The 26,792-nt window shown below is 35.3% G+C and overlaps 1 protein-coding gene across 2 annotated transcripts in view; it reads left to right on the forward strand.

The window, feature by feature from the left end:
- The first annotated feature begins 3,039 nt into the window (after nt 1–3,039).
- LOC131429690 (dual specificity calcium/calmodulin-dependent 3',5'-cyclic nucleotide phosphodiesterase 1A-like) overlaps nt 3,040–26,792 on the forward strand; it is a 614,729-nt gene continuing 590,976 nt past the window's right edge. The window contains exon 1 of one of the 2 annotated variants that reach the window (XM_058593997.1): nt 3,040–3,503. In XM_058593997.1, the coding sequence (XP_058449980.1) occupies nt 3,071–3,503 (433 nt within the window). In that variant the 5' untranslated portion in view covers nt 3,040–3,070. The remainder of the gene's footprint in view (nt 3,504–26,792) is intronic. The other variant, XM_058593994.1, reaches the window with a different exon arrangement.

The following is a 26,792-nucleotide window of genomic DNA, read 5'->3' on the forward strand; positions in this document are numbered from 1 at the left end:
GGGGGGTGTAAATTTAATAAAAATTTTTGATTTCGGATAATTCTACGCCGAGTTATCGTGTTTACCGCGCAATGTGATTCTCAAAAAAGGTTTTAGGGAATGTTCTGTTACTGTCTCATTTTTCAAATATAATACACTGAAGTCTTTTTTATGCGAATTTACGTACCGCATAAAAAAAACGCATAAAAATAATCGCATAACTCTGAAACTTCACATAAAAAAACCGCATAACTCTGAAAATTTGCATAAAAAAACCGCATAACTCTGAAACTTCGCAAAAGAAAAACCGCATAACTCTGAAAATTCGCATAATAAAAGTCGCGTAAAAAAAACGAACAAAAAAGACTTCAGTGTATACGAAAATTTCACTAAATATTCTTTTAATGTGAAAAAAGTTTACATAAATTTGCTTAAGCTGTTTCTCAGTAAAAATAACAACAACAAAAATTGATTTAAATTATCCCATACTCCCTCTTTAATAATTCTTTAACTATTCAGTAAATAAATGTTCACCATCTTCATTGGAAGTTACTCACATTCGCTCACCGAAACTAACCCGATTGTCCCTGCTCTCATTTTTTCCATCTTTGCTCCTTTATCTCGCCTTCTAAGGAAGATGTTCTAAAATACTTGGTGTCATCAACTAGCTATAGGGTTATAGGGTTAGTGGTTTAGCATTAATTGTTAGTTTTAAAACTAAATGTGTCTGTTGGATTACTGTAATATGTTGATGCAAAAGATGAGGAGGTTTTATGCCTGCTGGACAGAAAGCTCCCCAAATAAATGAATAAATAAATGATAATATGATTGATACCAGAAAAGCATCATTACACCACTAGGTGGATTAAGAATTGGAATTTATTGTTAGTGGGTATTGAAAATGGAACAAATTCTTTGAAAATAGCTAGTAAACTCTTCTAGCATTCAAGTCTAATTAACTTATTATCAAACAAACTAATCCCGACTGATCCGGTCGAACTTTGATTCGAATAAATGTCTTCTTATCCTTTATGAATGATGTTGAATTTTATCTTGATCCGGATACACCGAAACCTTCCTTTACGAATTAAACGGGGATTCGTAATAAGAGGTAGTTCGTAAAAAAAGTTTACGTTGTTTCAAATTATTTCGTAGAAAAAGTTTTGTGTAAAGAATGTGGAAACCGCGCATCATATGGCTATTTTCGGGACGGATGTGAAGAGTAAGTGCAAGAGAATGATGTTTGGGCTCGTTTCAAAATCCAAGATGGCGGCTTCCGGTTTATTGATATTGCTTAAAACCCCTAACAATATGGGTATTTTCGGAACGGAATTGATAAGTAGATGTCAGAAAACGATATTTGAGGTGGTTCTGAAATCCAAAACAATGAGTTCCGGTATATTAGTTGAAAGTTGTAGTGTTTCGGGGATTTTCTGCTTTAATATATGGGAGAGAATGAATAACATGAGAAAGGCACCATTGGATCACTAGGTGGATTAAAACCTAAATAAATTTTTTTTCATTTGTACTTAGTTTACGAAAAAGTACCGAATTTCGTATGCTCGATTTTAACAGCAAAACGGAAGTAAACACTATCATCTTTCATTTATCATTTTTTCGAGTCACTGCCAATAAGATATTGAGGCAAATGTACTATTCATTGAAATGATCATTTCGGGAAAATGGCTTTCGGTGAAACGAGCTTTTCGACGAAATTAACTTTTTGGAATAATTTTTGGAGATCTGGAAACCCGGTAGTTTCTGCTAGACCCAACCCGGTGGCAATGATGCGGAGCTCCATCAAGTTTGAACGTAGCCAACGTCTGGGACATTCTGTGGGCGATCAGAGAGCTCAGAAAATGGCGAACAAACAGTCGAGCAAAGCTCAAGTGAATAAGTTTTGAACGATTATTTGTGGAAGATTCTGATGAAGGGTTCTTCTGAATAAATATTTAATCAATAATTTCGAACTTTTGTGGGAGCCATCGTTTCCCCGTTGTTTTGTTCTTTGAGGAAAGATGCTTACCACAGTGACATGGCCGCTCACTTTCGGAACAGACTCACCGTTGCCAAAACTTAGCTCACATCATACTAAAGCTTATCTAGTTGTACTTTGTCTTTATGCATGAACTAAAGTTCGGATTTCTAAACAGGTTTTATATTTTTAGTCAATAAATTATTCACCAGTCAGACATAGAGAATGTTGTCATATAGCTAACCTATGTTCTCACTCTTCAAACCGTTTCCATTTTGTTTGTTCTTCTTTGAGTTGAACTCATTGTATTATACTCTTTATATTCCGTACCTTGAACGAACAACTAAAGTAGAAACTCTATTGTCAAAAAGTCTTCAAGACCCGCTTATGTTCTCATCCACGGTAGTCCTGAAACATTGGTGACAAAAAGAATTAAAATTGCTCTGAATTAATACTTAAAATAGGCTGCCGATAAATGTTTGACAATCATCTTCCTTGCAAACGATTTCGGTTCAATTCTGAACTACGTAATGAGAATCAGAGTCTTTTTTTTACCCGAAAGTCATATGAGTAAAAGGTTGCAACCTTCACAATTGAAGCCACAATAAACATCTGAAACGTTATTCGTTGAATCAACAACAACAGTCCCTACATGAACCGTCTTCCATTCCTTTTTGCCAAAAATTGCATCTCTCAGAGAGTCTTGTGTACTCTTGCATGTTTAAAACGCTTATTTTTTCAATAGGATCTTGCAAAAAAAGACTACGTTGTGTTGAATGACGTTAATCTTTGTGCGATTACCATTCCAAAATGTAGCAAAATGCTCGGTAAAAGAGAAAAATTATTCGACATAAAGCTTCTTAATGTTCTGGGTGGAAAAAGTGACGAAAAAAAATGCTAGTGCTGTTGAGGGAAATTTATTCAAAAGCAGCTAAACTTTTTTCATCGAATTACAAACGCTTTTGAAATCACACCAAACCGACGCATAACTGGTTGGTTGACTGGGAAAGGCAAACTGGGAAAGTGAAGAAAATATGCAACAGGAAATAGTTATCAGAAAATCCGTGGCAAAGAAAAACCGCTGTGCTAAAGTGAAAACTTTCCTTTAGAGAAAAAATGGCGAATCAAACCAATCAATCAATGAAAAGTGATAACCCATCATCAACGTTGTCGTCTTTGGATGCGGCATCATCAACAATAACCTCAACGCCATTATTACCGCCGTCGTCGTCACCAACGCCGTCGTTTGCTGTGGGTGGTTTTGGTGGTAAAGCATCGGGTTCTAGTCCGGTGCCTTCCACAGATACCAGTGTGGGTAGTTTGGCGGGTACCCATCGCCACCTCCACCAGCAGCACCACCATCACCAGTTACCAATGGCTTCACTATCACGGCATACCAGTACATCACCATCGGGAAAACCCGCCCCACCGGGGAGACGCAACATCGGGGGCGGTGGATTTGCATTTTCCTCCCAGAGTGCCGGGATGAAGGTGTTCAAGAAATGCAAAAGTGCCACGTTTCAGATAGATGGACATACTTACACGATAGGTAAGTAAGGATGTGGGTCAGGGATCTGGTTTCTTTGCCTTCTAGTGGAAATGTAGTGCGTTTCAGTCAGTGACAAGAGAAAGTTTCAAGTGAATGAGATTAATGTGGTTTGCGGGCCGATCCAGTTGATGAGTTTGCAAACAGGATTCGATTTACGTCCGACTATAATGTTGCTCCTTTCAATTCTTGCTACATGTTTCTGGTTACAGTTTGAATCACTAAATTGCGGGCCATCAGCCGGCTCCCCGTAGTCGGGGGTGTTTTCCGCGGACCCACACGAACGAAAAGATGCGACCAACAGTGATACGTACCAACGTCGTGCCAGTTTACTCCAGCGTACAAGATCCAGCCAGCCACTGCCGACCACCCGTTGAAGACTAGATCTCCCAAAGCTCATATGATGTGAAAATAAAAAAAAAATCTAGTTTAAGTAGTTAAAACATATGCCCTCGGCATCTTATAGCTTAACGCAATGTGCCTTAAAATATGTTATTAAATAAAAAAAAAAAATCACTAAATTATGCAGCGTGAAATTGCATTGTGTTAATTTCTACTTGATGCAAACCGTTGCACCAGCACGGCACAGATGCTATCAAACGATTCAATGTTATTTGAATGAGCAGCACTATAAACGGAGGAATGCCGCAAGAAGAGCGAAAAATTCTTTATTTTAGCGCACGTCGCGATATATCCCTTCTTGTTTTAGCTACTTCAAAGTCGACTTATGCGACACATTTGCAAAGCTCACCGCCTGTTTCCATTTCCAACTTGAGAAGGGTTGCCGCATTCATTAATCTTGATTAGGGCTTGCAGATGGTCTTCGACTGGACCATATTACAGACGGTGTTGCCTGCCAAATTGATATGGGTCTCGTGCCTGGGGTCACACTTTTAGGTTCATTGACGTGTCGGTGCTCGCCGAACAACTCTTCCATATTATTTCGCACTAAGTACTGAAAACTTTGCCGAACACCATCACAACTTTGATAACTCATCTAAGACATTAGTCTTTGGATTAAGCAGAATATGGGATCGCTGAATAGAACCTAGTGGCCACTGGAAATTAGGGCTCTAGCAGCCGAATCTTCTTCCTGTACCGGTGATGTCGGTATCCATTAATCATTCCATTACTGCTAAAGTGGGATTGACCTTTTTCGAAACTAACTTGAAAAATTAAACCAAAAGAGTCGGATGATCCAATTAGTCTTTATAATTTTTGACTCGTGCTCTGAAAGTCCAACAATCAAAAGAGTAATTCTTCGAGCAATGGATGGACCGTATTTTGACATTCTTAAATTCATCGCGAAGCTAATCGTTTCTATTTTTGATATCTTTGAGTCTAAGGAAAACAAATCTTCAACATATAGTGGACCTTGTTCACGATTCTCCTGAAGTAACATTGGTTTTATTAATATCTGAAATCAGAAACGGCTGCCCGTTAGTAGTCAATGTAGGGTTGTCTACCAAAAGTTTTAATGAAAACTATAGACATATGACCTCAGAAAAGGTGAGACTTTTTACAACGAGTTAATCGCCAATCGCATAATCGTTGCGAAAAGAGTTAATAAATTCAGTACTAGAACAATGTTTGCTACTTGGGAAACAATCCTCAGTAACATTATTTTTCAATCTTTGGGCCCGAAATGAAATCCTGGGTACGGGCCTGCTGTAGGTTCCACTAGTTCATGCACTACCCAAGTAGCAAATGTAACTTATTGAAATCTCAAGAGGTTCTACAATTGTTTTAGAAATGTTTTTTTATGTTAGATAAGTTCAGAAAGATTTTCAAATATATTAAAATCGGTTGTGCAGCTTATCACTGTTAAGTTTTACAATACTACCCAAAATATCACTATAGAACAATTTAAGGTACATCTGAAACAATTGTGCAGCAAATCACCAACTTGCCCACGTTACACTAGCAGTTATAGAAGCTCAGCAAAAATTTTCACATCGTCATGTAAAAACGAAGTAACTAAAACAATTGTTCAACTTATCAAAAATTTTCCAAATGACTGTTATAATTGTATCCGACTCAATATATGCCGAAATGTCTGTTTATCTCTTGTGAAGAAAAAAATAGTGAAATTATGCTCTCCGCAAGGCAAAAAATGGTAAGCCGAATTGAAAACCTCGCAGTAAAAACTATTTTGCAGCCAAGTCCGCATAGTCTTGGTTGCCTCATGAAATATTAGGTCAGTGTGTGCAGATTTTTTCATTTTTAGAAACACAATTCGAAACTTGCAAATAAGCTGTACCAGGTTTATCTGCTTGAAATGAACGCAAAACTTGCCAAAGTGAGAATATTATCATAAAAGTTCCAGAAATACAGCATTACATATGCAGTGAAAACAAAAAAAAAAACAATAAGATAATTTGTATCCCCTTTTCCCCATTACACAATACAAGTAGGTTTAGAATTTTCCCTACACAAAAATCTCAGAATTGCGGAAGCAAATAATGTCTTCATGGTAATAACCAAATTATATATATATAACAGGGCTGAAAAGTCACCACTTGTGGCTGAACACCCAATTTAAATCTTAATAATTTAATTTTAACTCATATTCCAATGAATAGTTATTTAAAAAAAAAAAAAAATAAATAAGATAATTTGTATCCGGTTTTCATCTCGCGAAAAAAATGAACAGACTTGACATCACTTTTTAAATTTATTGAAATTTATTGAAAGAAAAGTTAAGTTCATCATAGTTATATATTACCGCTTGAGTAATTTGTTTTTGAAACTAAAGCACACCTACAGTGCGCATCACAAAAGTCGGGTTCACTAAGATGAATGACTAAATTGTATTGTTGTTTGAGTCAACGAGTTTGATAAAAATATTTTGATAAAAATAAAAACAAAAATTTCTCTTTTCAATATTTACATGTTTATATTTTCTTTTATTTAGGTGAAATAAATCATTACGTTGGGTGAACCATTTTCTTTTAAACACACTATTGCCATGTTGAAAAATATTGAAGAATAATTTATTTCGAGATTTTTAGATTAATTGAACCATCAATACGATTAAAATCGTCTGAAAAGGTGTATGAATGTTTGATAGCTTCCTTATACATATTTTGAACACTATTCCGATCATATTCTTTGAAAAGAATAGATTGTTATTTTCATAGGAATTGATGTGCAATCATCAAAACACGTACATTCAAAGGCGCTTGAAAATTTCAGGCGTACGAAGACATGTTTCACCATAAAAATGCAGTTCGTTGTCGATTTTCTATTTACTAAAACATAAATGATCAATTCTACAATATGTAGTATTACCATTTATTTATGTGCAGAATATTTTTAAAGTTCCATGTTTGTATTACGAGCAGTTGTACAGAAAATCAAATGTGAAACTTATTCATTAGAGATTATGTTTGCTATTTTTTTGTAAACATCAATTCAATTCTTGTTTACTTTACGTAGTAGTTTCCATGAGTTTCACAATCGTTTTTTCGCTGATTTAATTGCAGCATTTGTAATAGGATCGATGCATGAGTTTTTTTATCAGTTGCACAATAATTGTTAATAAATGTTCGTAACAGCGGAAGAACTTAAAGATATGTTGCACAACAAAAAAAAATGCACTTTTTCCATAACACAACAGTTACTAGAATAGTAATATAAACTAATTTGATAAATTGCACAATCAGTTGAAAAATACAGGACAGCAATATAACGTGCTACTTGGGTAGCTTTCATAGGTTTCAGAAATCATACAAAATGGTTTGAAGAATATCATTCCTTTTTTTATATAAGAATAAAAGAGATATGAGAAAGGCATCATTACACCACTAGGTGGATAAAACAGGTTTTACTTAAATTCGTGAGATTTTTTGTGCTAAATTCGTAATCCTACTTTTTCTGAATTGTAAAACAAATATATGATAGATTTGTGTACATTCCGAAATTATTCTAAGTTTGTGAAATATAAATTTTAATATTCTGTCGATTGTAATTGATGTCGAAAATTTAGGATATATTATTTTGTTCTTTATTGCTTGTAAAACAAAAATCAAGTAATGTATTATTTTTAAATTGTAGTTGGTTTTTTTTTTGTTATTCGTTTAGTATTTAAAATTCTTATATTTTTAGGTTCTATTCCTTATTGTATAAAGCCATTAAAATAATTAAAAATTTTTGTATAATCACAAAACTCATTTTATCACATCTCTATGTAATAGATGAAACCAACATGGATGGCAATTTTCAATTTTTGAAATTTCCGATCTTTTATCGATTTTTTTTAGAATCTACGGAAAACCTAAAACAAAATCAGAATTTTAGTAGTTTTCAATTGCGTTTGGGTTGTGCATAAAAATTGTGTAGATCTTTTGTGCAATACAAAAATATTATTATTTTTAGAGTTTAGGTTGACCAAAATTTTTAAGATTGTCAGTGATATCCAAGTCTAAGTTTTTTTTTGTAAATTTTGTTAATAAAAAATTTTAAACTAAAGTAATGAAAAAATATATGTCATATAATTTAAAAGTTTTGTTTTGATTTTGTTTGGCAAAATTTTTCCAATAATAGAAATTATCTGAATTTGTACCAAATTTTTTGAGATTCTTTGAACGGATATATAATTTTGTTCATCAATACATTGGTACTGGTAATGATTCCAATATTTTGGAGTAGAAAAATGTACCTGTCATCGCTTTAATTTTTGAGTTATATACAAACATGTGGAAAAAATGAAAAATTCATATATATTTATAAATTAATCGATTTTTAAGGTTTTCTTTTGATAGTGCAAGAATGGCAGTAGGGCGAAAATTGTAGCTGGTATCACTAGCAATCGAATGATATGTAAAAATATATAGGTCATCGCTTTGAATTTCGAGATATTTACGATCATTGTAAAAAGTCTCACCTTTTCTGAGGTCATATGTCTAAAGTTTTCATTATAACTTTGGGTAGACAACCCTATTTTCGTTTTTTTTCAGTGCATATTATCAAGTATCATGTACGCGGAGGGTTTTAGGAAATTTTCGATGGAAAATTATAAAAATTTTGAACTTTGAAAAACTTTTATCTATCAGCAAGGTTAAAATGGCTGGAAAATTCGGAGGATTTTTCGAGTGTTATCAAAAATAGCTCTGAAAAATTAGTGTTTTTGAGATCTTTCACAATTATTTGAAAAAATAATGCGATGATAGATTTTTTATCGAATAAACCTTATGCTGGCTACAAGGATTACATTCGGACACACGATCTGTGAACACGGCACCATTTTTACCTATTTGATAGATATAAAAAATAGGTATAGAATTCGCTCAAAATTTAGAAAAATTTTCCACAGCCCGGAGGGCGGAGTGTCATATACCAATCGATTCAGCTCTAAGAACTGAGCAAATGTCCGTGTTTGTGTTTGTGTGTCTGTGTCTGTATGTGTGTTGTAAACTAAGAGGTCGAGATCTCAGAGATGGCTGGACCGATTTTGATCAAACTAGTCGCAAATGAAAGGTCTCCCCGTCACCCAGAACGCTGTTGAATGATTTTGTGATAGGATGTTTACTTTTTGAGTTATACGAAGTTTTAAGTCAAAATTTTCAGTTTTTTGACAGTATCTGTCCCATTTGATCTTGAAAACAGAATATGTTTCCAGACTCGCACGGTAATAGCTATCCAACAAGCCATAGATTTTTAAAATCCGTCCATTTTCAACGGAGATATCGACATTTGTGTGTAAGCGTCTTTTCCCCCTATTCCAGCAGTAGGAGTTTTGAGCGCTGTATGCCAAAGCAATGCTTGGGAGCATCGTGAAACACGATTTTCTATACTGTTACATACAATTGTTTCTAAGTACCAAAAAGACTGTGTACAGCATCCTTTTTCATGACATTTAGCCTCGGACCGATTTTAGCACGGCTCGTTTTTGGCAACATAATCCTTCGAATATGACATATATAAACCAAATGATGGCAGCATTTTCGAGTTGGTAGCAATTCCATAATTATTTTGATTTAAACTACTTACATCAATAAATGTTAGAAGAACATACCATTCGAATCAGTTCGTCGAGATCAGAAAATGTGGCTGTGACAAATAATTTCACTCAATGTTCTCGGAGATGTCCCAATCGTTTCCTACAAACTCAGATTCATATAAATAATCGTATGCTCCCAAACAAGGTTCCTGAATTATGCTTGTTTCCTACCTCTGGTACAGGAGCTACAGGATGACAATAAACTTATTTCAGTTTTAGTGGTATTCAGTTTTCGATTCTGAAGGTACCCAAAAATTCGCACTACGATTTCCCCAAGATGTCTACACTGATTTTCAAACATTTTGAAACTAATGTAAACTATACAGCAGGTGTATCTGACTTCAGCTACACCGATTTTCGAATTCCGGTTCCGGTATCGAATCGTTTCTCAAAGCTCAATCGTTTTCTCAAAAAAAGCCAAAGCGAATTAGAAACAAAACTTATAGTCCCATACAAAATTAATTAATTTTATCCAATTCTGACTTCCGATTACAAGATGATGAATTTTTAAAATTTAGTGCGATATAGAAGATGACAATCCCGAAAAGCTTTAAAGTTGGACTCAAAACTGTTGCAATTTATTCGTCATATGGCCATACGAATCGGTTTGGGTTAAGCTGGTTCCTGAATACCGGCTCTGGAAGTATTTCAAATTACCTTAAACTCTAAAGTGGAAATTACTTCGAAATATCATGGAATGTTTATTCGATTGTCACACTGTTAGATTCAAATTCGATCCGATTTGCAAATTCGACATTACAGAGTAATGAGTGATTCAATGATTGATAAAAAAAAAGGTATCATCTCACTGCTAGGTAGATTAAGCACGTTTTACAGATGGTTTTCACAGGTTACGAATTAGATTCGATATTTTCGTGGAAATTGAATCGTATTTTGTGATTCCATCGTGGTGATATCAATTACCAATAATATAAAAGTCTTCCTGTAAAATAAGCTGCTATGAAGCGCATCGCTGATTTCCATACATGCAACAACTGCAATGCGTAAATTTTTATTGAATGCGTACAACCATTTTACTTGAAAAAAAAATCGAGAAAATCTCGTAGTATTGCTATCCTGAGTGGGTCCATCTCACAAGTCACCAAGCCTGCTCCATGTCTCGTTCCAAATCCACAACTATTCCGCCGAAGTGCGGAATTACAGCCAACAGCCTCAGGAAAATATGTTCAATCCAAGCGGAAACGTTCGTTCTTGTCGGGCATTGGGTCGTGTGTAAGAGGTGAATCTTCACGGTTCCGTAAAGCACCGTCAGACCTTTGATGTGAACAGAAGCGTGCTACGGTGGAATGTTATTTAAAGCAGCTGGTATTGAAACATGTTCATTTCCCACCCGTGTCCATGCGTTGTTCGGTCCTTCCCAGGCAGGCAGGCAGGCAGCCAAGCGAATCGCACAATGTCATGAAGTGTGTATGTCTTGGAACATTTGTTAGGAAAGGAAAATACTGATGTTGCAGTCCATTGTGTGCTTGAGAATGACTATGCACACTAGAAAGTATATCAAAGAAATGCTGACTTATTTGAAACGCGGAGGCTATTTTGTCTGACGCAAGTTCAAAGTGATCCTTTGCTATGAAACATAGGAATTAAATTAAGCTTTAGAGGATCAGTATTTAGTTATTAGAAACAAAGATGATATAAGCACTAAGTTTCGAAACCAAAGGTGTTGTTTTCAACGAAATACATTGATTTCTGATCTATTGTGCAACGCTCAATTCTGAAATGGCAATAATATTATATTTTGTGTTGCTATTCTAAACAAAATCAATTACGTTGAATGTACTTATCAAATCATTATTGTATAGTCGAATGGTACAATTAAACTTTACTCTATTTGCAGATCAACATTATGAAACATGAATAACGATCCTTTGAGAAAAGTCTTCGAATTATATTCCTTTTGTAGAATTTTACCTTCTATTTCAATAGACTGTAGTCTATATTCGCAAAATAATTGAAATATATGTTCTATAACTTTGTTTTCTCTTTTCAGGTAAGCGGTTTTACTTCTCAAGCCTAGCGTATCAAAGGTGAGTGACTAATTAAGCTATAGCAGAATTTGTCAGCCTGTAGATAATTTTGGAGCTCACCTTTACATGTGCAATCAGCAGAATACTTAACTATAAATATGACTTAATGGTGGTATCGCTTACTAAAAGTAAATCACGGAATTTATACCGTCTCAATCAACAACCTTTCCTCACGTACGTAACAATCCAATGAGTGGTCATATTTCTGTAAAGTAGGTGAACAAACTTAATTTCCTCTCGTAAACAAACCGTGTGAATGCTAGAGATTAGCAACGGTGGTGGCATCTTTTTCCCTTTCACGTACTCATACATGTTATTTTAACTGCGATTCTAGATAAACGATTTTTGCTATTGAACTATTTTATACAAGGTATATTTTGTAAATGCCATTACTAATTCGAGTTACTTTTTAATATGAGTTATGGTCGAACACTGTCACGTATTAGCTCAGTGTTCGACCATAACTCATATTAAATTATGCCACATGGTCAAAAGTCAAACAGCTTCAACATTTGTTTAATCTCTAATATCAGTATTTTTATTCCTAGAAAATTCTGGGTGAGCAAGGGCATTTTAATTGTACATTTTTGCAAGACAAGTATAAAAGTTATAGTTTACTTCGCAATCCACACAGCATGGAACACATTTAATGAGGAAATGATTTCACTCAAGCAGCCGGCAATCAGCGCACACTATACAACAATAGGTTTCGCATGGGTTAATAACTTTGTTAATGATATTTTTAATTAAAAAAAACTGTTTTAATTCATTTTGTGGTACCTTACTTCTTACATTTTTTTGCGAAAATAGAATGTTTCATTTCGGAGTTTTTTTATCGCAGTTTCCAGACATCGCTTTGAGCATGGCCATCAACTAAAGTGTGATTTTTTAGGAGGTATAGAATTAGATTTTCAAAACAAAAACAAAATATTTGAGAAATCTATATTGGAATCGATAGAACGATCAAGATAATTTAATGTTTGAAGATAATTTCATGCAAATGTTGGCCGTGGCTCCGCTGTAGATGGCCGATGCGCAACGTCCAACTTTGGCACACACTCTCCGACATATAGGCCGGTATATCACCGAATAAATGCTTCAATATTTGCTTCTAGTGCGTCAACCGTTACTGGTTTATCCTCGTAGACATGAGCCTTAATTTCCCCCACAAGAAATAGTCCAAAGGCGTTTAATCAATACGATCTTGGCGGCCAACGTGAGATAAACTGAGGCGGCCCTCAATTGTGTCGTGCCGTGTGGGATGTGGCACCGTCTTGTTGAAACCACATGTCAGACATGTCCAATTCTTACATTTTGGGTAAAAACAAAATCGTCAATCATCACACGGTAGCGCTAGCCATTCACTGCAATGTTCCGCCCATCGTCGTCTTTGAAAAAGTACGGCCCGATGATGCCACCGTTTCATAATCCACACAAAACAGTGACTTTTTTGGGACGCATCGGTAGCTCTTGCAATGCTTCTGGTAGGTCTTCACTGCAGTTGCGACAATTTTGCATGTTGATGTATCAATTCAACCAGAAAAAAAGCTTCGTCGCAGAACACAATTTTTCGATAAAATAAAATCGAGTATGAATAAACGCTTTAAATTTTTTTTCTTTCGATCAAATAATGGACCTTCCTCCAGTTTCGCCAGCACCCATTTGCAAGCGTTGTTCATTCGTAAGCCGTTTCATGAATAAATTATAGAACAAACTAAACAAGTTTGACAATGACATAAGACACGATTCACGCGTGATCTGTCAAAAGCAGTGTTGCCAAAAATGTACCCTTCAACTAGACCAACAAATCGAAACAATATTGTACATTTTTTGCATCGCCACTTTAAAGGCTTAACATTTTTAATACTTTTGACCCCGTGATTCTGAACCCGGAGGTCGAATCCGAACGAAGTTAAACAATAGTAAATTTGGTCTTAAGTTTGTGAAGGTTCAGTTATCCTTGAGTAATCAACATGAGTTCCATTTAGAAGGTTTAGCAAATATCGATACATTTTGCCATCAACTAAATGGATCAATTTTGGGATTAGTTTCAAAAATTGTGTACGTGTTTTGCTTCGTAACCTTATAAAGCAAAGCCTTGGTATTACATTCCTGTAGTGGAATTTGACCTTCTGTTTCAACAGACTTCGCAGCTGATTCAAAGTGTACAGAACCAGTGCATGGCTGGTGCTACGATTCTACTGACACTAAGAATCCTTCCAGGTCGAGGCTCGAACATACGACTACTGGTTTGTAAGACCAGCGCCCTATGCATTAAACCGCCAACCCGGGACGGGTTTCAGATTCAGATAAAATTTCACAACAACCAATGAGACCATCAAACCTTCAATTTTAATCTAATTTTGTGAGAAGTGGTACAATCATCGCTGAAAAACGCAAATAAGTAAAATTCTGAGGATTTCCGTCAAGACTTTCAATGCTTCTTGTCTTGTAAAGTATCACTTGTATAAAAGTAGATATGATTTTTTTTTCAATATTCCATTTACACTGAAGTCTTTTTTAAGGCGAGTTTACGTACCACATAAACAAAACCGCATACAAAAAAACCGCATAAAAAAGACCGCATAAAAAAGACCAAAGTGTATTGTGCTGTCATTCCATAACCGGAAGTCGGATGCAGATTAAATTCTTGAATTGTGAAAACTTTCATTTGAATCTAGCGTTGTGAAATTTATTGCTGAGCAAAATAAGAGTACAGAGGTTTCTCATTTTTTGGTGCATACCACTTTGTATTTCCGGAAGTCAGATCCAAATGAAATTCAATAGCCATAGGTCTATCGTTTAAATATAAGTTTGAGACAATCAGTTAAATCATCTCCGAGAAATATGATGGAGTGATCAATTCGATTCTAAAAAACTCTTCTTAATCCACTTAGTGCTGTGATAAGGCCTTTCTCTGGTCATTCAAACAGCCTCATTGAAACATGTTTTATTCGTTAGGATAATTTCTGATACGATTTTGGTGATTTTAAGCATAAATTCATTCAAATTGTTATGATTAGTTCAGGAAAGCGTGACTTAACGTTTACGTTTAATATATTTGAACTCGATCATTGGTTACTATTAGAAACAAGTGCGGATAGAAAAAAAGGCGGGTGAGTAATGTCAGAGACATAACTGGATGTCGTGAATACGAAAAATCTGGCACGCTCCCACCACATTTCCGAGTATCAGTTAGTTGATTGATTGTATGAATTGTGCACGCTTTCCTCTTTTTTACTAATAGAGTTTGAAGCGATGCACTTACATTAGCGTACAGATAAGTTACATTAAACAGCTACTATTCTACAACTATATATTCAAAACTTGAAACAATTCCTTTTTAATTTGCTAATTTGCTAATATAGGCAAATAGATAAATTGTAGTAGACAAATTTGTAGTTTATTTTTATTGAAGCTATGAAGTTCGAAGATATCTGATTCTTCTCGAAATCAGTACGAAACAATTGCAATGGCCTGGTCTGAAATGTATTGACGATCTTCGGTATGCAAGAGTCATTTTAATAATAATAATGATAGTTATAATAATAATGACAATAATAATAATAATAATGATAATAATAATGATAATAATAATAATAATAATAATAATAATAATAATAATAATAATAATAATAATAATAATAATAATAATAATAATAATAATAATAATAATTTTTTTTTTTTTTTTTTTTATGGGCTGCTCTGGCCGAGGGGGGTGGTTACAACGATCCACACTTTCCATACCAGACGAACTAGGCTATGGTGCCCAAATGAACACTAGTAACGAAGGAGGAAATCCTCCAGCATGTAACTCAAGCGACAGATTCCTTTGCGGCTATCAATTTGCAACGAAAGATACGAGTATCTTCTATTGCAAGTTTGCCAGAGAATTTGTCACTTGAGCAGGAAGTGTGTGCTTCACCCTGTAACCAGTCAATCATTGAGTCGTGCGTCTCTGTCGTATTCGTATTTTGTCATTCTACCAGCTGCTTCTGTGTCTTAAATGTCCTCGTCGATGAAACTTTGCAAATTTCGCATTGTATCCGCTTCGGTCTTGTCCCTGCTTTCCTAAATAGTCTTATATGTCTGAAGCGGTACAAACGATTATTACTTTAAAGTTCCTAAACAGATGTAGATATGTTTGATCTACTAACACTATCCATTCTAATCTGCTCTGATTAATTCTATCTTTGTCGAAGTTACGTTACATTTCCTTTTCCCCATTGCATCGCTTTTTTATTATGCCGGAGAAACCTGTTAATATCTCAATGTGATAATTTATCAAGAATAAAGAAATAAATATTTATAATATTACAATAACAACAACAATAATAATAATGATAATAATAAAAGTAATAATAAAAATAGAAATATTGTGACTTACCAAAAGTTAATATGTCATCAAAAGATTTATTACAATAACATACCAATGTTTCGTCGTTTCACTGGGGCTCTTGATTTGTTTTCAATTTCCTTTTGGTATTCCTGTAGCATCCTAGTATATCCATATCGTTTTTGTCTATAATCTTTTATTTTGATATTTTCTCGTGATAAGAATAAAAGAAAATTAGGTGTTAGTAAGCTTGTTAAATTATATAATGTAAGGATGCGCATTTAACACTAGATTGCCCAGGAAAGTCACAATATGTAAACAATGGAAGGACCGCGTGAAATTCTGTGAACTTTTTTAATTCTTTATTTAACGATATATGCACTTAGGAATACTGCACTAGCTTTTATTTATTCTGTCACAGTTTATATTATTGACTTTCTCTCTTTCCATCATTCTGACTGCCTTTGAGCAGTCTAGGTCTAAACTAAGTGTTGGGCCTTCTAGTGTTGAGCACGCATCCAGGAAACAAGAACTACATGTATTTCGTGAAGAAATACTAGGTGTGATTGGATGAAATGGTCCACGTGAACCGCTCTCTTCCAGAAACACACATCTCACACTCTTAGTTAGAAGGTGACATCTGTGTCCAAGTTTGAGAAATCTAAGTACATTCAAACCTTTCCCGATATGAGAGTGTATTCACACTTGATTAATCAGTTTCGTCATCATTGCAATTTGTAAACATTACCGATACCGAGCCGGATCGGAAAGGTTTGAAAGTTCTTAAACGGTTCATAGGATATCAATTTACTCCTATTCCTGATAACAATAGTCCTCCTTTTAGAATTAAATTCACCAAGCTCAGGACGAATATGATATATTAATATTCATCCCAACTGGATCAAAATAATTCAAATTGGTGACCAATTCCAGGCATAAGAATGCTCGAAACCACCTAATGACCTATTGTCAATTTCAAGCATTATTAGTCCTGTCCACTCCGTGATCGATTCAGACAACACAATAATTTTCATCTTTTAAATTTATAAGCTAACGATCGATCTCGGTATGGTCAGACTTTGTAAATACGCGAAGTGTAAATTGACTCCCACCCCCATCCACCAAGCGGGGGTACGCACCCTGTAGCTCATCATCCAAAGCCTAGGGAATAATAATAATAATAATAATAATAATAATAATAATAATAATAATAATAATAATAATAATAATAATAATAATAATAATAATAATAATAATAATAATAATAATAATAATAATAATAATAATAATAATAATAATAATAATAATAATAATAATAATATAGATCAATCTGTACATATTTGTATGTATAAATAAATTACAGATTAATCTGTATATATGGCAACCCTGTCTCGCATGGTATATTTTCACACGAACCCATACTAGTATAAAGATGTGTTCAATATCATCGCTTTCGCATTGCCGTTCGTAATTCAATGTGTTAGTGACGGTTTCCATCTTGATGAATCTTTTGGTAGGAAAAATTGAAAGTTTAATTAACTCTTAATCCTAGTGCAGTGATAAGGCCTCTGTGCCACTAAAACATGCTTTGAATTGTCACAATCAACAAGATCTGAGATGGTTCTCGTGTGTGTCTTGTTTCGGCAACAGTTGCTCAGAAAATGGTTGGAAAACGACAAAATTCAACTAGTTCTTTATGATTCTCTTTAGCACTGACAAGTGCTTTGAATGAGCCTTGCTGGACTTTTCGACTGCCTTTCTACCGGTTTTCTTAAACTTAAACGAGCCGATGGCACGTGCTGACGGTGTCTCGTACGTTCAGAGTAGCTGCTTCAACTTAAATGACGCTATTTCTCACATCATATTTCATTTTGTAATTGCTAGAGGCATTTTCATATTTCATTTTGTACCTGCTAGAGGCATTATCTGTGCCACTAAAACATGCTTTGAATTGTCACAATCAACAAGATCTGAGATGGTTCTCGTGTGTGTCTTGTTTCGGCAACAGTTGCTCAGAAAATGGTTGGAAAGCGACAAAATTCAACTAGTTCTTTATGATTCTCTTTAGCACTGACAAGTGCTTTGAATGAGCCTTGCTGGACTTTTCGACTGCCTTTCTACCGGTTTTCGGTGCCATCGTGCTGACGGTGTCTCGTACGTTCAGAGTAGCTGCTTCAACTTAAATGACGCTATTTCTCACATCATATTTCATTTTGTACCAGCTAGAGGCAGCGGTGTACAGACAGCCCCTTTGCCAAAGTTCCTTTTCTTGTTCGCAGAACGAGAAACAGTGAGACGATGTTGGTAGGAAAAATGAACCACTCAACTTTTATATGGATCCTCTTGTATAGATGCAGACATCTCGCGTTTTGATTGGTTGGTGCTGTCATGGGTTAAATCAAACAGGTTTTTCAATAGTGTACTATTGAAAAGCTTCAATGTTGTTGCAATACACGTTCAAGTTGAAAGTTTTCGATTCTATTGGTAGTTAGATTATATAAATACTTCTACAGATCACTGAGCTATGAGCTTTCAAAATACGAGAAAGGCAAACGCGCCTTGTGAATTATCCTCTTTGATACTCGTTTATACCAAATATTTCAGAAAAGTTTAATTTTGAACTATTTGAGATTATGTCACACAACTGAAAATTTTATCATAAAATTGTGATCATATTTCCGATGCATGTAGTAAGAATTATGTTGATTCATTAGATATAACAGGAGATATTCACGATCATAAATTTATCACTCTCTCAGAGGGTAAATTTTGAAAAGGTGCCCCATAGTAAAGTAAGTCGTATTCACGACAAAATAGTGGTTTTGTTGGTCACTTATATCATTGTATCTCCGGAACCGAAAGTGGCAGCCATTTCATATTCGAACTTGATTCATAACTCAATAGTAGTTTTCAAACGAGTTTAAGTTTAAGAGAGAAAATCTTCAATCAGATGGGATCACTGGAGCTCCGATCCAATGTCGGTTTTTTCAGCAATTCTACAGAGAAAGGCAAGAAGTGCAAAATAGTCATTTAAGCTCTGACATTCATACATTTACGTTTTCTCCAAGATGATTGGGTAGATTTTCTGAATTTCATCTAGATCCGACTTCCGGGTCCGGAATTACCCATGATTATGGTTAAAATTTTAGTTCTAGGAGAATTTTTCTTCATAAGTGACCATGTGACAGTCTAATTTTATCCGCATTCGACCTCCGGTTACGGTATTATAGGGTGAAGAGTGTTTAAAATTCAGGATTCAAAGTCTTCAAGACTGTTCTAGTAAATATGTAGGTCCTGTCAGCTGACGGCCATTGAAACTTACTACGATTTTACCCGTTCAAGGATTTAGTTCTAAAAATACCGGTAGTAGTGAACAATAGTACTAAAACAGAATTTACATCAATTTGTCATATTGAAACAGGTTTTAATTCTAAGCATTTAGTTATTTTGAACGTTTGATTATCCTGAAAGCTGAACAGAGTCAAATTATCATGATACATTTTAATTAAAATCTACAAAAAAATGTTTTACTAGACCTTTATTTATACTTGTTATTTTATGAGAGAGGTGTTCTAATTCTTATACAGCATAGGTTAGGGGATGTTCGATTCACAACTCGCATGTAGATGATGTTAGTGTTAGTTGTTGTGGCCTGGGTTTGTGTTAGCAAGGTTTCAGATGAAGATTTTAATTTATCAGATTTTGTGAAAACAAAAGTCCAGTAATTACCAGATGCCGGTGCTGAATGGTTTTGCTTATTTAATGCAGGGCTAACTGCAATGAGCAGACTGTTCTCAGAATTCATTTGTTGTATTGCGTAGGTTACCGACGATTTACAAAGTTGCCTCCCGCCCTGATCAAGTGTCACGTAGGATGGAATAAGATGTAGTCGCATACGTAGTACCCTCATTCCATTTCGGTTACCAAAGGAAAAAACGACACACTTCCGTTTTGACGAATATGTAGAATCTCTCCGTACCCAGTTCCTACGGGCAGAGATAATGTACGGTCTACCATGTACACAAAGGTTTTATATTTAACATTATCATACTTAATACTGTGCACCTTATTCTTAACCGGAGCGAATGTTATTGTTTCTTGTTCACTTTTACTAAACGTAATACATCTTTTTGCCTTTCTCATATAGAAAGGTTATGCAATCACTGTGAAAACCGACTTTTGAACCGAGGCCCGGAGGGCCGAGTGTCATATTCCATTCGACTCAGTTCGTCGAGTACGCAAAATGTCTGTGTGTGTGTATGTGTGTATGTAACGTTTTTTTGCACTAACTTTTCTCGGAGATGGCTGAACCGATTTTCACAAACTTAGATTCAAATGAAAGGTCTTGTGGTCCCATACAAAATTCCTGAATATTATTTGGATCCGGTTCCGGAATTATGGGGTAAAATGTGCAAAAAATAGTGGGGACTAGCTTTTCTTAGAGATGGCTGAACCGATTTTCACATATTCATTTTTCAAATGAAAGGTCCTGAAATCCCATACAAAATTCCTGAATATTATTTGGATCCGACTTCCGGTTCGGGAGTTATGGGGTAAAATGTGCAAAAAAAGAAAATATGTGTTCTAACTTTTCTCATAGATGGCGCGACCGATTTTCACAAACTTATATTCAAATGAGTGGTCTTGTAGTCCCATATAAAATTCCTGAATATTATTTGGATCCGACTTCCGTTTCCGGAATTATGGGGTAAAATGTGCCAAAAATAGTGAAAATAAGTGCACTAACTTTTCTCAGAGATGGCTGAACCGATTTTCACAAACTTAGATTCAAATGGAAGGTCCTGTGGTCCCATACGTAATTCCTGAATTTCATGCGGATCCGACTTCCGGATCCGGAAATATAGGGTAAAGTTGGTTAAAAATTGTATACCATCACTGAAAATGGGGAAAAACCTTAAAAAATTCTCTAAATCGACCTCAAATCTTTTCCAATTGATAGTTTTTATCAGTAGACGGCCAAACAAACCGATTTCGGTTATTCTTTCAAGAATCGCAGTATTATATATGATAGTATGATTGATATGAGAAAGGCATCATTACACCACTAGGTGGATTACAACAGGTTTTTTGAACTGTATTTCAAGTACATCTTTTACATCTAAGTGAATTTCTTTAACTAGATTTTAATTTGGTTTGCTGCTGGTCTGCCTATCCAGCGCTTGAAGATGATGCAGATTGCGATTGGTCGCGAAGGAAAAAAATTCGGCTTTTGTTTATTGAATTTGCTCACTTCAAAACCCTTTCTATTGTCCTATTCTTCACTACCTCTAGCCTATGTCGTCTCGATTGTACACAATTTGTTTCTGCGTCGCATGAGATGCGAACATGAACTGTTTTCCATGAGATCAGAAATAAACTTACTTCATTTGTTGAAAGCGCTTTCGGTAGAAAGAGTCCGTTTCAAATTAACAGGAATTTATCAAAAGTGTACAGTTCGTTTCGCGCTTTTTATTTCCTACGCCAATATTTTATACTTATTTCTCAGAAGTCTAGGAACTCACTAGATTCTATGATCTGCACGACCATCCCTGTTTGGATCCGGCAGGGATGAGACAGTCTTATTACCTTCTGAAGATAAAACTTTTTGCGTTGAGGAAAAATTTTAATTTTTTAAACTTTTCTCAAACTTTCTGAGCCACTCTTCGCACCGAGTTCTGAGGAATGATGAAGGCAGAGCTTTATTTCCTGGAGCACTCACCTCAAAATATTAATTAAATCTTTCGTTATCGAAAAAATTAAATACTTTTCCCAGAAGATCAGATAATTAATTTGTCAGTTTTCATTTAGGAAAGTGCAAGGCGGAAGTTGAAACGAGATGAACATTAGTTTGGAATTAAAGAATTTTGAATTACGCAATGAATAAAGTTATGACCTCCGCGGCTTTTTCTAAAGCAGTAGTCTTCAACATACAACCAATATTTATTCATTTCAAAATCATCGGCACAGACAAAACTCACCGACGGTGACAAAACATCAAAATGGATTAGGTCGTTCGATGGAGAAACGTCAATACGCACGAGAAAACGTTTTTCGGGTACGGCTTTGACCTGGTTTTCGCCGGTCAGAAGCCGTTCGGAGGTCGTACGGTCGTCTGCCATTGAAGCACTGTCATCCGAGACCTGAAAATGTACAACGTCATGCTTCATAGAAATCGTAATATTAGCCTAAAATCGATAAAATTGCCGGGGACACGATGGCAGATTTTTCCTACTGTAAGACGTAATCATCCAGACACGTGCCCTATTTTTTTTTCCTCTCGCATTCAGGTGCGATGGGGCGAGTCTATTATTTACTCACCCAGAAGAGGAGGCCTATTCCGTAACCGTTGATTACCTTCAGCTGGTTTGTAGGCGATATTTCACTCATGATTATGCTTTCGTCGATTTGCTGCTGCAATATGACAATTTGACGTTCTTTAGAAGTACAGTTTTTTATTATATATTAGTTCGATTGTATCAAAATATGTAGTAAAATATGGCTTGATAATTAATTGTAAGCTTTAAAACACAAAATTTAAATAGTTAATGTTTTGGCTCTTGAGATCAAGTTTCTAATATTAGGTGTACAACTGTGCTTCCGCAGTTTTTTCCAAAATTAAAAGGTTTATTGTGAAAAAGTGCTTACAGATGTATTATTCAGAGTATTGTCCGTCGCTAGCGACAACTTTCTCCCATCTTTCCGGCAATTTTCGGATCCCGGCTCGAAAAAAGGAGTCCTTTTTTGACGCTATCCATGAAGCAAACCATTTTTCCAACTCTTCGAAGGATTGAAAATGTTGATCTGCCAGGCCGTGTGCCATCGAACGGAATAGATGGAAGTCAGAAGGGGCGACATCTGGGGAATACGGCGGGTGGGGCAAGACTTCCCATTTCAGCGTTTCCAGGTACTTTTTGACCACTTTTGCGACGTGAGGGCGAGCATTGTCGTGTTGGAGGATGACTTTGCCATGTCGCTCTTGATACTGTGGCCGCTTTTCTTTTAGCGCGCGACTAAGGCGTTAAAACGTTGAAACCACTCCCGGCACGTACTTTTACTAAGAGCAGCATCACCGTAAGTTTCTGAAAGCATTCGATGCACTTCAGTTGCATTTTTTTTCGAATTGTAACAGAAAAGTAAAACTTTCCGCAGATGGCGAGAATTGGGCACATAAACAGACATTTTCGAACGTGAATAATACGAAAACAAGAACAACTGTCACTGAAACGGCGATGACAATTCGTTAGACACTGTACACACTCACTTTAAAGGCATTATTATCTATGTATTTTAACCAGCCTCAGCCGGTACAGCCACCTATCGGAAAACGGCGGAAGCAAAGTTGTACACTGATAGAATTGAATCGCCAACCTGGGACAAAGCATACAAAAACATGTTAAAAAATTGATCTTGTTTCTGTATTATATTTGCAGTCCTGGGAAATTCGTTCATTTTTCGAAAAAAGATGTTTCATGAAAAGATCAAGTACATCAAACTAAAATCAAGCAATTTTTACATGGAAAAATAACGAAACTAGTCAAAATTTAAGCTCATGGTTGACCTTTAGATATAATGTGTTTAAAAAAGCGGTTTCTTTTTTTTTGGAAAGCGGAGACAAAAGGTGATGTAGACAATACTCAGTAGCAAAGAGATGATAGGAAATAAATGCAACCTTCTATACTCAGCCTACATACTTTCTGATATTGGTTGACTGTCAAAACATGGTAGAAGAGTAATCAGCTAGACATTTAATTCGTATATTGGAGTAAAGAAGGGAAGTTTCTGTGACGAATGTGGAAAAATTCAAAGAGTTCGAGAAAAGATCAGTACACTGAGGTCTTTTTTTACGCGGATTTCTGAAGTTCCGCGTTTTTTTTAAGCGGAAATGCATATAACGTCGAGATCTGGTGTTATCCCGATTTTTTTTGTGTAATTCAATTCTTCAACACTTGGAAAATTTTCGATTTTTCTAGACGTTTCATTGGATCCTAAGACATTTGGCATCAAAAAATTTCTAACATTTTGCGGCTTTTTTTCTACGCGGAATTCCAAAATTACGCGTTCTCAAATTTTCCCAAAGCTGAAAAATTTCTTTTTTTTATTACACCAGATGTCAACGTTTCATGCATATTTCTAAGTCATTTGACATAAAAATAATTGCGATTTAGAAAATTTCAAAATGTCCCAAAATCGATAAAAAAAAATTTGTTTGAGATTACACCAGATCTGGACGTTTGCATTTCTAAGATATTTGTCAAAAAAAATTTTTTTCTCTAGTTTTGAGGTTTTTACGCGGATTTCCGAAGTCACGCGATTTTTTTAAAGCGGTACGTATCCCCCGCGTAAAAAGAAACCTAGTGTAAACACTTGATTTGTACGTTCAATGAATATGCATCAGCATTGCGTGTTGAATGATTATGTGTAATGCAGCTCAGAGCTGAAATAGCTTGAATAGAAAACCTGTTTGACCTTAATCCGTACGCGATATACCTAAGAATCAATGAATTCAAACAAATAATGTTTTTTTCTTGATAAACTGATGGATTTTGGGATTTTAATTGGATAATACATAAGTCATTAATGATTATTGGTTGTATAATTTTGCTTGTGCTGTTTTTTCTCTGGATGTCTCTAGTGGTAAGTCTTGATCGAGGCAAATCGAATCTAAACATCACACAATAAGTTCGGGTTTCAGTCAACATTATCGAAGTAAAACAATTGTGTAGTTCAAACAAGTTTATTCTAAACTGAAAATGTTTGGTTTTGAGCTGAACTTTATTCAATTCAGTTTTTCTCTACTTTTTCAACTCTGTAACAATGAAGTTCATCGAATGCTTTCGAATACGTACGACGGGGCGGCTTTGTTAGTTTTTATTAAACTCAGACTTTATTAGTGGTTAAGTTGACGTCGAAGACCGGTGGAAGGTTTTCGTAAAAGCCGAATCGAAAGTTTTTTTTTACCAAAACGCGTACCAAGAGAAATTGATAGTTAAATTGTAAGTGGATTAGCAAACCGTGTCAAAACTGGAGAAACTAAACTCCGTACATATCAAGTGCTGTTGATCGGCTAAATATCGGAATCTGCAACACTACAAAGCTCTTGCATATATTTGGGCAATCGATATAATTGCGTCAGATACAATACAAATACAAATTATCGATCATTTGAGATTTTGATTACCTTGTTCCACATCGGTAATGGGCCTAACCTTTTTAGTTTTTATGTCTTTTTATGCAATCTATCTGATGACACGGTACCACTGTGATATCTTTCGGTCGTAGTGGTCTCTGGGTAAAAAATGTGTTTAATCCACCTAGCAGTGAGATAATACCTATTTTTATCAATCCGCATGTGTTTTTTGCATGAATATTCTTCGGTGTTTAAGTTTTCATGACATTATTTTAATGACCGTCGTTTTAAGCGACAATTTGAGATTTTAATCACTCATTACTCTGTAATGTCGAAACTGCAAATCGGATCGAATTTGAATCTAGAAGTGTGATAATCGATTAAACATGCCAGGATATGTAAGTTCCACTCTAGAGTTTACGGTAATTTAAGGTACTTCCAGAGCCGGTATTCAGGAACCAGCATAACCCAAACCGATTCGTATGGCCATATGACAAATAAATTACAACAGTTTTGAGTCCAACTTTGAAGCTTTTCGGGATTGTCATCTTCTATATCGTTTGAATTTTAAAAATTAATCATCATGTAATTCGAGAACCGGAAGTCATAATTGGATAAAATTAATTAATTTTTGTATATAAGTTTGTTTTAATTTGAATTTTTGTTTCTGAAATTTGATTAGGCTTTTTTTGAGAAAACGATTGAGCTTTGAGAAACGATTTTATACTGGAACCGGAATTCTAAAATCGGTATGGCCGAAGTCAGATAAATTCACCTGAGTAGTTGTATAGTTTACATTTGTTTCAAAATATTTGAAAATCAGTTAAGATATCTTTGAGAGATCATAGCACGAATTAAATTTTTAGGTGCCTTCTGATCGACAACTGAATACCACTAAAACTGAAAAAAGTTAATTTTTTTATCGACTATCCAAATCTGCTAACCCGATAAACCTGATTAATTTATGTGGAATAGACATTTTTATACTAATCACCCTGTATCCCCGAAACCGGAAGTTGGATCTGACTGAAAAGCAAGATGTTTTATAGAATCTTGAAACTTTTCATTTGAATCTTAGATGATTCTTAGATTTCATTTGAATCTTAGATCGGTTCAGCCATCTACGAGAAAAATGAGTTACACAATTTTGATTTCGTTTCACATATCATCCTGTAGTTCCAGAACCAGAGGTCGGAACCAAACATAATGCAGGAACTTTGTTTGGGAGCATACGACTTTTCGTATGAATCTGAATTTGTAGAAAAGAAATTTTCCGAATTAAGTGAAATTATTTGTCACACACGCATTTGCTGATCTCGACGAACTGATTCGAATGGTATATGGATGTTATGTTGTTCCAGCATTTATTGCTGTAAGTAGTTTAAAACAAAATAAATTAAAAAAAATTCTGCCATCATCTGGTTTATATATGTCATATTCGAACGATTATGTTGCCAAGAACGAGCCGTGCCAAAATCGGTCCGAGGCTAAATGTCATGAAAAAGGATGCTGTACACAATCCTTTTGGTACTTAGAAACAATTGTATGTAACAGTATAAAAAATCGTGTTTTCCGTTGCTCCCAAGCATTTCTTTGCCAGACAGCGCTCAAAACTCCTACTGCTGGAATAGGGGGAAAAGTCGCTTACAGAAAAATTTCGATATCTCCGTTAAAAATGGACGGATTTTAACAATCTATGGCTTGTTGGATAGGTATTACCGTGTGGAATCTAAGTCTGAAAACATATTCTGTTTTCAAGGTCAATTGTGACAGATACTGA

The sequence above is a fragment of the Malaya genurostris genome, chromosome 2, assembly GCF_030247185.1.
Source record: "Malaya genurostris strain Urasoe2022 chromosome 2, Malgen_1.1, whole genome shotgun sequence".
Classification (NCBI taxonomy): domain Eukaryota; kingdom Metazoa; phylum Arthropoda; class Insecta; order Diptera; family Culicidae; genus Malaya; species Malaya genurostris.